The 12,507-nt window shown below is 41.2% G+C and overlaps 1 protein-coding gene across 17 annotated transcripts in view; it reads right to left on the bottom strand.

The window, feature by feature from the left end:
* Positions 1-12,507, bottom strand: part of MACROD2 (mono-ADP ribosylhydrolase 2) — a 911,164-nt gene that overhangs the window by 81,507 nt on the left and 817,150 nt on the right. For all 17 annotated transcript variants that reach the window (XM_075088273.1, XM_075088274.1, XM_075088281.1 and 14 more), the window contains one exon: positions 10,751-10,832. In XM_075088273.1, coding sequence (XP_074944374.1) covers positions 10,751-10,832 — 82 coding nt within the window. The remainder of the gene's footprint in view (positions 1-10,750; positions 10,833-12,507) is intronic.

Raw genomic sequence — 12,507 nt, 5'->3', positions numbered from 1 at the left:
TGGAGAAGATGATGCCTTCTTCTGTCATATACTTCATTTTTTTTTCTTATGCCTTGCTGCTTAGGTTCTTTTGCTGTCTCACTAGTCATTGCATACAAGCAAACACAAGCCAGATGGCTAAAACCATCAATCTGTGTTAAGATTTATGTTAGGAACAGAGAGGTGAAAGGCTCTAAATACTGCTGCTAATCCCCAAAGCCATTAAACCACCTCCTCCTTGTTGCCCACACTTCTATTTGCATTCTTCTTCATGTTAGCACAGGGAGAGTCAACGCTACACAAACACCTTTTATTTTTAACTGTGCATGCACTGAAGAGCTCTTACACAAGAGCCAGCTCCCTGCTGCAGGAAGCTGCTGTTTCATCTGCATTCAGGGTCTGCATCCTGGGCTGCCAGCGCTCCCCCAACACCACTGCATGCTGCTAGCTCCTCCCTGCCTTCCTCTAACCTTTCCTCAGCTGCCTTGTCTCATTCTTCAGGATCTGTTCCTCTTCTCGGCACTGCTGTTTCCTGATCCCCAGATGTTTCCTTATTTCCAGCTAACCCACGTGTCTCAGCCTGCTCCTCCTTGCAAGTGCAGCTCCATGTACTGAATATAACCACAGGAGGGGTTGAGAGGGAACTGTGGGACCAGATCAAACTCCCCTCTGCAGCCTGTATACACACACACTGGCAAACAGAGCAATGAGATGGGCAGAACTGTACAGGAGGTTGAAGATGGTGATCATACTGCAGTATGATCAAAAAAACATCAAAACAAAAAATGCCCATAAAACCTTTCAGCACTGACAGCTGCAGCCATCCCATTGAGCTTATCTGATACACAAAAAGGTGGTCCAGCTGAAAAAGTTCCTGCCCTCAAGCATTTGCCTAGGAGGTACTTCATGATTCACCTGTATAGTATCCACTACAGTAACAGGATGTGCAGCACAATAGCCTTGCAACATTGGAGAAAATGGATCCCATTTTGGGGCATTCAAACAAAAAGCTTCCCGTGTCCAATCTTGAAGTGGGCAGTAGTGTGGGCCAGGGTACCCACCTGATGCAAACTGTCTAAACCACAATAATATCAGGTTTCCAGCAGCTGAAAAGACCAAGTGGGTTTTCAGTCTCTATATTTCTTTCCAGCACACTTGTCTTTCTGAAACTTTGTCCCAAAGCTTCACCCACGTATCTATGTGATCATCTTAACATCCTTCGGGAGCTTTCTAATCATGTGTCTCACATCTATTTTCAATCCTTAATAATTTAAAAATAACTTTTTGATTGCTTATGACCCTTGCTGCTACCCAACAGGAGCTTCACAGTAGTATAGAGGCTCTGTGTCCATCTCAGCCTACAAGATTTGACATTTTTGTAGCATAATAAACCGCATGAGAACACCCTAGGTTTTGACAGAGGCCAAACATACGCATGAGGTTCGCAACAACCTAAGAGCTCAGGAGCATTTTGGGTTGTTCTGCCCCCTCCAACTCATGAGTTCTCCACTGGGAGAATACCACAGGCTGACCAATAGCACAGAAAAAGGGAATGTTGTCTTTGAGGAAAAGCAGATTTGGAAATCTCTGCCAGATTAAATCAACAAAACCCAGACCTGACTCTTCACATCTACTTGTAAAAAAATTGTATTTTTCATAAAGCTTTCCCTCATCCTCAGTGCTCATAAGAGGAAGAAAAAAAACAAGAAGAAGGTAAAACAAAAAGATCCTTAACAAAAAAGCACATTCTTCTGCTTTGGAAGAAGAAATAGGATTTCTTTTAGTTCTTAACATTTGTATCCTTTAATCATGCAATCCTGCATACAGAACAACAGGTACTACATAAACCTCCACTGACACTAAGCAAGTTTAATAAAATTTTTTAGTCTGATTATAAAGAAACTTTGACTGATACGCTCTGTGCATCCTGGCCTTACTGCAGCATTGGTGCAGTTTTTCTTCCTGTGTTGCTTAGTTACACCAGCCCCACAACACCGGAGTCTCATTGAATGTAAAATGTGTTTGTAGCTTTTGAAGTTATACCTAATAGAAATCCTTAGTACCAACCTCCTAAGAAGTTAGGCACTAGTTTTTTTGTCATCACATAGATGGCTTCCTTTATGCACCATATCACTTGATCTGCTGTAAAAATACATATACTGGTATGAGCCTCAGCTGCACATAAAGGCTACACAGTAACTGCTGTTCCCACTGCGAGTGAATTGGTCAACATTGTCCCAGTGCAGGAAATGGTGCTCACAGCCAGGATCAGATTTGGATTTCTATCTCCCAGATGCTTCTACCTTACACTAAAGGAGCGCGGCACTTCTTGGAAAAATATACATTGGTTTTTAAAAATGAACCTATTGCAATACTTCCCTATTTCCTCCCTGCCCTGAAATATTGAAAACAACTGAGTTTTGTTTACACAAGGGCTAAAGTGGATTTCTCACCCACATGTATGCTAATGTAGTAGTCACACACAAAATGGTATGTTTTGCATGTGGTGACACATTTCTAAATACAAGCTTCTAACAAAATCTCATCAGTAACCTAAGGCAGAGGCAATCAAATGAGACAAACACAAATTTAACTGCATCTTTTGCAATTAGAAGCACTCCAGCACATGAATTGACTCAGTGTCAGTGACCAGAGAGAACAGGTTATTTTTGACATAAAATGCATTTGGAATGCTTTACATGTGATGCCACAACATGCAACACAGCAGGAAGAAAAGATCCCTGATCAAAGATGTGTTCACGTAAGGTATTATACTGAAAAAGCTTCTGTTTGTTCACCTTCTGGTGCCAGGCATCTATGTGTAAAGGACTGAGTGCAGGTCAGAACAGCAATACATTTCCCCCCCTCTGTCAGCCTCTCCCTGAGCCTAAGGTTACATATAGACCGTGGTGATTAATAGCCACTGTTGGACCAGTCCTCTGTTGGTCTAGCTAATCCTCTTTTTAATTATATTTAAGACCTTCAGGCTCCATGGCACCTCATAGCAAGCATTCTTTAACTATGTGTCAGACGAAAAACTACTTCCTGTTACTTGTTTTCATCCTGATTCATCATTTCCTGGGACACCTTGCGCTTCTTGTGTTACAAGCGATGGTAAATAATTGTTCCATATTCACGTCTCTAATTACCACACTCATCGTCTTCCCTGCGCTCTCCCACTCTGTTAACACACACAGCAGCCTGGTCCTTGCAACTGCATGACCTCCGTGTCTTCAAGGGCACCCTCATCGCCTGCTGCTTCGCTGTTTCAATGCAGTCCTTGGCCAGGTGTCTCCCAGGAGCTGAAGAGCTCAGGGACTTGGAGTGAGTGGACAAATACATAGAAACAGCCACTTCCCCCGAGTTCTTGATTGCCTGCAGGCTCTATCATCAGTCTCACAAAAGGAGACAAAGAAAATGTCTACAAGATGCTACTGGAGCAAAGAAGAGGAGACTTCGCTTAGCAAAGCAAAAGCTCATGAGAACAGCACTTTAATAGTTTATGGTCCCACTGTCCACACCTGCTCCAAGCAGTGCCACTGCTGCTATCAGGAATGAGGAGGCAAACAATTTTCCAGACCATATAGCAAACAATATTGTAAACCTCTGTCAAACCACATACAACCAGAGGCTCCAAGCCCAAATTTTGAGGTGACCAATACTTGCAACACACAACAAAGTCTAGAGCAATGCTCTGTCAGCAGTCAGGCAGGAAATAATTCAGAAGGAATTGTACCAGGAAGTTTCATTATGATTCAAACTGCAGCAGGAAACTGCCCATTAACTTTTTATTAACTACTGTAAACACACTGCCAATGCTAGAAGGTTCTAGGAACCCTTTCTTGGTCTGCATATCTCTTAAGATGCTGAAAATAGTGTCTGAGCCATCAACTACATACTCTGCCTCCCAAGCATCACTCCTGTGCTGCTTCCTGTTCATCCTCCTGCACTATGGTGAGATACTGGCAAAAGGGGCTAAGTCAGACAACCCCAATGAGTGGTAGGACTGGCACAGTCATTGCCATAGCAAATGAAGACAAAAAAGCCGTAGAAAATTTTGTTTCATAGTTTTACGAACACCTTTAGCTTTTAGTTAGCTTGAGATTTTATGAGGTAAGTTGTTTCAGACACATTTTGAAATGGACAGACATTTTAAGCATGATGGCTATATTAAACTTTTGGACTCAGAACAATTTTTACAGCATCCTATTTATGTTGGAATGTACTTTATCAGGATCTGCAGGTGCTGTGAGAGAGAACTAGAGCAAAGCCAGCATCCTATTCCAGTGCACAGGTTCCTCCAGCTCCCTCAAATGGGTAGTGTTTCCTTTATAGCCTCCACTACTGAGGGATAAGGAACCATCACGGGAAACAGCAGGGCTGTGCTTCTCCCCACCTGTCTTGAATTAAGTCCTTCAGCCAGGGGTCTTGCAGAAGCCATCTGAGGACAACATCCTTCAATACAAAGACAGCTCAAAGGGGTGCAGACAGCGTTTCACTCCCATGTGAAATTGTCAGTGTGCTAGAGTTTCTCCAACACCACTGCTGCCTTCCACCCTCCAAAAAATCCTCACTCATCTCTGCCTGAGCACAAGGCTCCCCCGCCAGATTTCTAACCTGGGGGGAACATCAAAAGTCAGCACTGAGTCCAGAGCAGGCCACATGCCTGTGAATGCGTAAATACCAAGTGGTACCCTGTATGCTCTCAACAGCTTGGTACATAGCCCTAGAAAGGAAAGGGATGCGTAGTCATGCACCATCTCATTGCGCATTCACCAAGCAGGATCTCCAAGTGACAAGTCAAAAGTTTCACAAGCCAGAGAAACCGGAGAGTCCTCTGAGCATCCTAATACAACAGCAGGGATTGTAGCTCCATCAGAGCTGTGGGGTCAGGGAAGTGGGACTCGTTTTGCTCCTTCCAGCAAACAGGCCTGGGTTGTAGGTGATCCTGCCCACGACCAGGGTACAAGCCAAAGACTGTGACACGACATCCCAATTTGCTGCTGCTGTGACCAGTTGCTCTGTCCCAGTTTCTGCTCAGACCCAGATGTGTTCATGTACCCACAGCAGGTGTCTGGACACAAACGTAGGCTCCATGTCATCATCAGGGACCCAGCCCGTCCACAGTGCCTTGAAAGCTTTGTGAGGGAAAGCAGTGAAGAAAGGGAGATGACAGTCTGACTGCTTCTAGTCTAAACCTGTGAAAACACAGGTGGTTATCAGCTGTGAACATGACAACCTGAAAACTGCGCAGAGATGGAAAAAGTAGCTGCAACCAAAACCGTCAGGATGGTCCTCATTGATTAGGAGGAGAAGGCCAAAGGGATTTCAAACTCCCCCAAATCTTACTCCCTCACCTCCATTTCCTGGGGGCTCCAAGCCCCTATGGCCTTTGCACGTCTGCCTGAACCAGTCAGAAAAAACAGGGCTTCCTGACTTATGAGGCAAATCACTGCCCAGGTGGAATCTCAGATACAGGATATCAGGTACTTCCAGTAAACCACTTGGCACCTATCCACATAGTAAAATAAAGCCCATGAAAAATATTTGATGGAATACATTCAGGTGATGAATTAAGTAAACGAATCGGCTCATGAATACTGCAAATGCAAACAGAGAGGCTAAATTTATCAAATGAATTACCCATTTGATACGGGATTACTTACTAAGGGCTAACTTATGATTCCTCCGCTTACACACTGAGGACTGCTTCAGCACCAGTGAAGTCTGCCATATTAAGTGGAGAGGGTGACGCTTCTCAATACCAGTGCAGAAATTACAATCTCTGCTTAAGAGTTCACTCACGTATTATTGCAGGAATCTGCCTTTTTAATACAAAGCCCTTCATTCAGCCATTTAGACAGTTTCCAATTTGATTCCAAGCCTGGTAGATCTCTTAACAATGAATTTCCTCTATAATTGTGATATATTTGCACATTCATGCACAACTAGGATGCTGTGCATCCTCCTGAAGTAACAGGATTAATATAAGACTGTAGATCTTATCTATATGCTTTGGGTAGGGGGGACTGTTTTCATCAACCAGGACAAAAGCAGAAAAGGCACTAAATATCATAATCTGGAATAGAGGGGAGAGAACTTTTATTCAAGATGAAGCAATTTCTCTCTCTTTTTCCTAACACCAACTGATACAGCTCAAAAAAATTGAACAAGCTATTGGGCTCAGCATCCTTTCATTAGCTCTGAAAGGACACGGAGTCTAAAAGCTTGCATCTTCCATCTATCAGTTGGTCTAATAAAAGTGCAAACCTGTCCTCTCTTTAACAATTTTAGTGATGCTTTAGTGAAGTAATTTTGTTACTCTGTTTAAAGTAGTAAGAATGTAATATAACCTTGAATGCTGCAGCTTCACAGTGCATACCCTTTATATAATTATTTTTGTCTAAAGAACATTTTCAGAAAAAATTATTCTCCTCTCCAACCCACTGATAACAGGTGGTGGATTTAGAAATACTTTAAGCATCACAATTAAGATAAATCTTTCATAATATACATCAGCCACCATGAAAAATAAGCATTTGCCAAAGGTCCTTACAAGATTATCTATCTAACATATTAAGTAGCTAGGCATACACAGTATACAGGAGAGAAAAAAAAAAAAAGGCATCTTTGCCTCCAGCTGGCAACTGTTTACAAATGGTCTTAATTTTACCTCTAGGAATAGCATCCTAAAAGTACGTATCGCTGTAAGGTAAATGTTGGCGAATCTAGTTTTTTGAGGAGGACTGTTTTTATAGCATTTCCTGGTCAGTCTTATAAATATATATTTAATATATTAATATATTTAATAAATATAAATATATATTTAGCAAAAAAAGTAATGCCTAGTATGTAGGCTCCATGTAGAATTCTGTTAGAAGAAACAATGAATTCCAAGGAAAAAATGGTATGAGTATTAGCTCCTTTCCCGGAAAGCTCACTCATAATACTAGTAACAATGAATCCAGTGATGTAAGAACTACACAGCTGAGCCAGAACTGCAGGCAAGGATATTTCATTTGCCTGAAAGATAGTGTAGCAAGACATTCTCTCAGATTAAGCAGACAGAGTTCCCCAGTAGAGCTGAAGGGAGAATGGCTGGGGTATCTCATTCCACTAGGAGACAGGACTCAATTGGTAAAAAGAAAAAAAACCTCACTGTTTGTTGCACTTAATATGTTAAAACAGTCAACCACCTTAAGCACAGAAGGTTGGTTGCTCTACAGAAATAGCCTTCCACCCTTGCTCTTTTTCTACCAGGACATACAAACACTTTTCAGCAAAACTCCAAAGGTTCAACAGAAAATCCTGCATGGACCAGGACCCTTTACCTTCTAAACCACAGCTTTTCTGGACAACCACTAGGATGAGATCCTAAGTCTGAGTTAAAGATGAAGTGGTACTCCCCCTCTCCCCCTTGCAGCACACTGGCTATGTCTGGGGTTCTGTACATGCTACTGATTACTGAGATTAAATCAGAAATGCTGAGACCGTGACAACTGGTCTGTTATTGAACAGCTTTGCTACATGCCTAAGACATTACATTACTTAGAAGTCTGCCTCTTACCCCTGATAATATTTAAAGTTTGCAAATGACAAGGCTCTTGGCAGTTGTCTTAATATCAATACTATTACTCAACTAATTTCTTTGGCATTCCACTCACAAAATAAGCCTAATGATATGTTCAACTAATGGAACAATTTCCCTATATCTATATTCCACTTACTTTAATGCACTGAGGTGTAACTCTAGCTTAATTTTATTATCACTTGACTAGCTCAAGCATTTGGATGTCTTTTTGGATTTATTAATGCACTGGGTTTAAAGTAATAACTATGTATATAACTCCATGAATATATTCTTCCTTCTAAGCATTTTTGTTCACGTCTATTAAAGTAGACATATTTCATAATGTTTCTGAATGCAAGACACTCTTTAAAACATCTCAATGTTTTTTTCTCTAAGCTTAAAGTAGTATCTCAGTGTTATTCTCTCCTGTGAGTGTTCAGATAGTGTCCAATCGACTTAAATTTAGGGCAAGTCTATCCTTAAAGACTTCCATTTCACTACATTAATAGATTCACTTAAAAACAAAGCAAAACCACCAGAGTTTTGGCAATTCCTCCCAGTCTAAATATCAGGAATTTATTGCCAAAGGTAGAGACAGTTGCTAATTCCTTGACACAGAGCCATGTTGACTAAGTCCTCTGTGCAAGAAACCAGTCATGCAGAGATGGAATATCCCTACAGTAGGAGAGTCTGCTAATAACTCATCAAAATCTACTACGTTAAATGAAGATGGCAATTCATGAGAGACCAGAAAGAAAGAACAAGCAGCAGACACGATGGTCACTTGGTGATCACCATCCAGACCTTAAGCTGATGTTCTCACCAGTAGGCTATAGGCTGACTTCAGTTGACATCTGTTGAAATGGTGGTACCCTGCTGAAAAGTGACAATTCCAGATGACAAAGAAAGCCTGAGACTGCGTATTAACCATTAGGACACTCCTCCAGGAGAGACACCCAGATACTGACCACTTATTCAAGGATACTAATGGAGAGTCTTTTGGGTAGCATGTATCTTTCCCGCCTCTCCCTGTCTCCTCACAAGTTGAAGATCTAAGTGACTCGTGTAAGGGCATACCAAATGTTCGTGGTGATACATTAAAAACAGATCTTCCAAATCACTGACTACTGACTTAACCACAGAAAATTCTTTGCTGAGTCAGGGACAAAGTTTTACATACTAAGCCAGTTCCTTTTAAAGCTCCAGCTCACCAGCCAGTAGGTGCTCTGGTCCTTCTGGAAACCAGCATCATTAAAGCATATCAAAACTGGTATTCAGAATCATTAGTTATGAGGAAATTGCAGTGGGGAGCTTATGAAATGGGTCCTAAGACCTTTAGCAATCTATACCAAATTGTGGCTGCTGAGAACTGAAACATTTGTCTCTGGACAGCTGTCTGCATATGCATTGGATCAACCTTTTGCATAGTCACGTACCAGCAAACCACTGGATTTGCTGCACCTTAGAGGGTCCCCACCATGACCACCTCCTCTATGGTCCCATATCCAATTCCCAGTTTTAGTTCAAGCAAAAAAAAATGTAAAAACTTTCCATGCATGAGAATAAACATACTTTTAAAACTATGGCACAACTGATCATCTATATAAGGTGATGTAATGCAATTGTAAGTCTTTATATGACATGACACCCAAACAGACAGGTTCTCTGTACATGGAAGTTCAACAATGTCAGGTTTTGAAAACCCCAAAAAGGAAATACATCTCCCATCTTCCTCTCTTTTCCCCTTCGAGTTTGCCACGCTTCAGCTCTGAAGCATCTTCTTATCTCTCAGGCTTTCAAACCCAAGCGGGCTTTACATTTATAACAGCAATACCAGGCTTTAATCTGTGATTTCAAAGACCTTAAAAATGAAGGTAAGTATTAATACTCTAACTTGTTGACAAATTGACACTGTAGTCTAATCTCACTTAATCTGAAGGGCTGGGACAGAGCAGCAACAGTAGGCAGGGTACTGCCACTTTATCCTATGTGTTGGGGTACACTGCCAAAAACAATAAAAATCACACAATGAATGGATTAGACATTAATGCAGTCTTTCAAATGCATGTTCAATGTGCTCCAGACAAAAATATTATTAAGTGGTTAGACACCTGAATTATTCAATAGGTTTTTAAGTTTCAGCTGCCAATCATTGCAAACTGGAGATTACAAAGTTGTCTACAAAAAGCTTTGTTCTAGTGAGATGGGACAGAAACATCACAATTTCCATATTACCAGCCAAAGTGAAAGGAAAAAAAAAACTGTGGCTACTGTGACAACACAGTCCTGTAGAATTAATGGAGACACAACACACCAAAGCTCTGCTTCCTATTACTCAAAGGCCCTTTTCACCAGACAGACAGACAGCACGGGGAGTATATAAGTGACTACCACTTCTGGAATGGGTGATAAAACAAAATACTAAAATCTGGATCTTGTCACTTATAGTAGAACTGATGCCATATAAAACAAAATAAAGCCAGAGAAGGATAGGGTTGATAAAAAAAAAGGAACAAAGATGTCTAATGATATATGGTAAAAATAAATCACAGGCGTATGAAGGGAGGGGTATTAACAAATTTATTATCCACCCGGTTTTCTTAAATTCTAGAAAGTACCCTCCTGTGTGAAACGTAAGATGAATGGCTAACATTTCCCAATTGCTCCGGCGAGAGCCATCTTTCTCCCATTCATTCTTGCACAGGGACAGCTCAAGTTTAAAGTTCTCATTCAGACACATTTGGGCTCTAACCCCTGCAGTACCTTTTCAGACCCAGAGAAACCCTACCAGCATCGTTAATGAAAGAGCAAAGCATGTACAAAGTGCGTGGAAAAGCAATATACACTAGGAGCTATATACATTAGTACAAATCATTTTCTTCTCAGTCAAGGCAGCCAGTGCCATGCACCAGGTTTTGGGAGGAGATATGGATACAGCAGAGAATGAATAAACTCGCTGTACTGAGGACACAAATGCAGGCCTTGATTTTGCAAAAGCAGTATCACAAGTAGTTTTACTGGTTCACAAATTTTAAATGTCTGCATTTTGTCCAGGATCAGAGCCTCTATGTGCAGCTGATCTGTAAAGAAGGTTCACATTTTAATACTTGGTTTAGGCAGGGAAAGAAGAAAGGACACCAACTGTTGTCTCTTTGCTGCATCATTTTTTAAAGTCAGATGGCACTTGGTTGCTAAACCTACCTAGAGGAAAAAACTCGCCCATTTTCTTCTTGAAAATTTTGTAGTCAACCTCCAAAAAGACACAGAAGATGATACGATCCACCTGTAAGAAAAAATTATTCACAGTGAAATGATCACGACCATAAACATTGGCAATAATAGTTAATAAAAGCTAAGAAACTTTTAAGCCAACAAGCTTTTATGCTCCAGGCAAGCAAAAAAACATCACAGGGATGCATGTTTTGACTTTATTGTGCATCTGTGTTGCAATTTATAAAGTAACGTTTGCAGTCACAGCTCACATCTGCATTCTTTGTTAACTGCCTCCTGTTTATGCAAACCACCCTTGAGCACAGTATAAATGACTTTTGGCATTCTAGATGAGTACTGGGATGCAATGTTTGATGAAAGAGTCACATGGGGGGCTTCTAATAAGCATACAAAAGAGTAAATGGGTAAGCAAAGAGCTGTTTTTCCAATCCTTGTCCGACAAACCTATTTGCAAAACCATTTAATATTTTAAAATGGCTCTAAAAGGTTTCATGTGGTTTTAATTTACATGAAACCGCTTACTCTTGCTATAATACAAGCAGAATGCAGCAAAAACAAAAGCTGGTTAGACGACAGGTAGCACATGAGGTAAATAAAACATTTAATATGTTATCTAATTAGAGAGGCTGAGCATATCAATGAAACCACAGCCCATAATGTATGCATCACCCACCAATGCTTTCAAATAAATTGTTTGGGAGATCGCTGTATGTGAAAGACTTTTCTAAGAGATCAAAAAAAGAGCCAAACAAAATAAAAACCAAACAGAACTCCAAAGCCTTTAAGACTGAAAAACACCCACACTGGACTTCACTCTAGCCTTGCTATTTCTTTGTTTTATCTGTTTGCATAGCCCAGCACAAATTGCCTCTGCAGCCAAAACCCAGCTCCAGGAGAGAGCTGGGGAAGTCAAAACAACCCTCCTACAGCTGAGGTTAGGGACTTGCAACCCAATAAGTTTTTCTGTGAAGTGCATGAGAGCTTAACCAGAAAGGGACGAAGCCCAAGAAATAGGAAATTCAGCATCTTGGCTGGCATTATGCTGTCCTCATGTCTCCATGGACAATAAGCCTATCTGTCATAGCAGAGCTCCTCAAGAGTGCCATTTGGACATGCTAAAATAAGTGTCAGCCTCCCCCCTGCAGGGAAACCAGCAGGAGAAATGCTCTCAAAAAAAAAAAAGCCTTCTTTCCCTTTTCCTCAGCAGAAAATGCTGTCCTTTTGCTAGAGCTGCTCTCTTCAAAGCAAAATACAAGTCTTGGCTTCAAAGATACCATTATGCTGTGCAGCTCAGAACGTCATTTTAGAGCTTATATTGGAGCAGCCTGATAGAATACAGAATGGAACAAGAGCAGGCAATAACCAGTTATGCTGGAAAACACTAGTGGTTGCTAACAAGAACATCTCTGAATCAAAGCTGCCTACAAAACATGAAAGAGCAAACTAGGTAGGAAATATGAGACTGAAGGAACAGGTGATGTGGGTGTTAAGGCTTGTGAGCAGGAGAGAAAGCAGCAGGGCAGAGCTTGGGCTGATGCTGCTTGCTGGGGAAGCATATCGGCAGATTAGTGAGCAAGAAAACTGCCTGTTGCTGTCTTGCTTATATGATAATCACAGAAACAAGCTGTTCAGCGCATCCCTCGTAAACAAACCAGGCCAGACCTTAAAAACATGCTGGACTGTGTCATCAGCTACTCTTCACAAGCGATATAATAAAGAACCCAAAT

The sequence above is a fragment of the Phalacrocorax aristotelis genome, chromosome 3 (genome assembly GCF_949628215.1).
Source record: "Phalacrocorax aristotelis chromosome 3, bGulAri2.1, whole genome shotgun sequence".
Taxonomy (NCBI): domain Eukaryota; kingdom Metazoa; phylum Chordata; class Aves; order Suliformes; family Phalacrocoracidae; genus Phalacrocorax; species Phalacrocorax aristotelis.
Note: the sequence above shows the minus strand (reverse complement) of the source record. Positions and strands in the feature narration are given on the sequence as shown.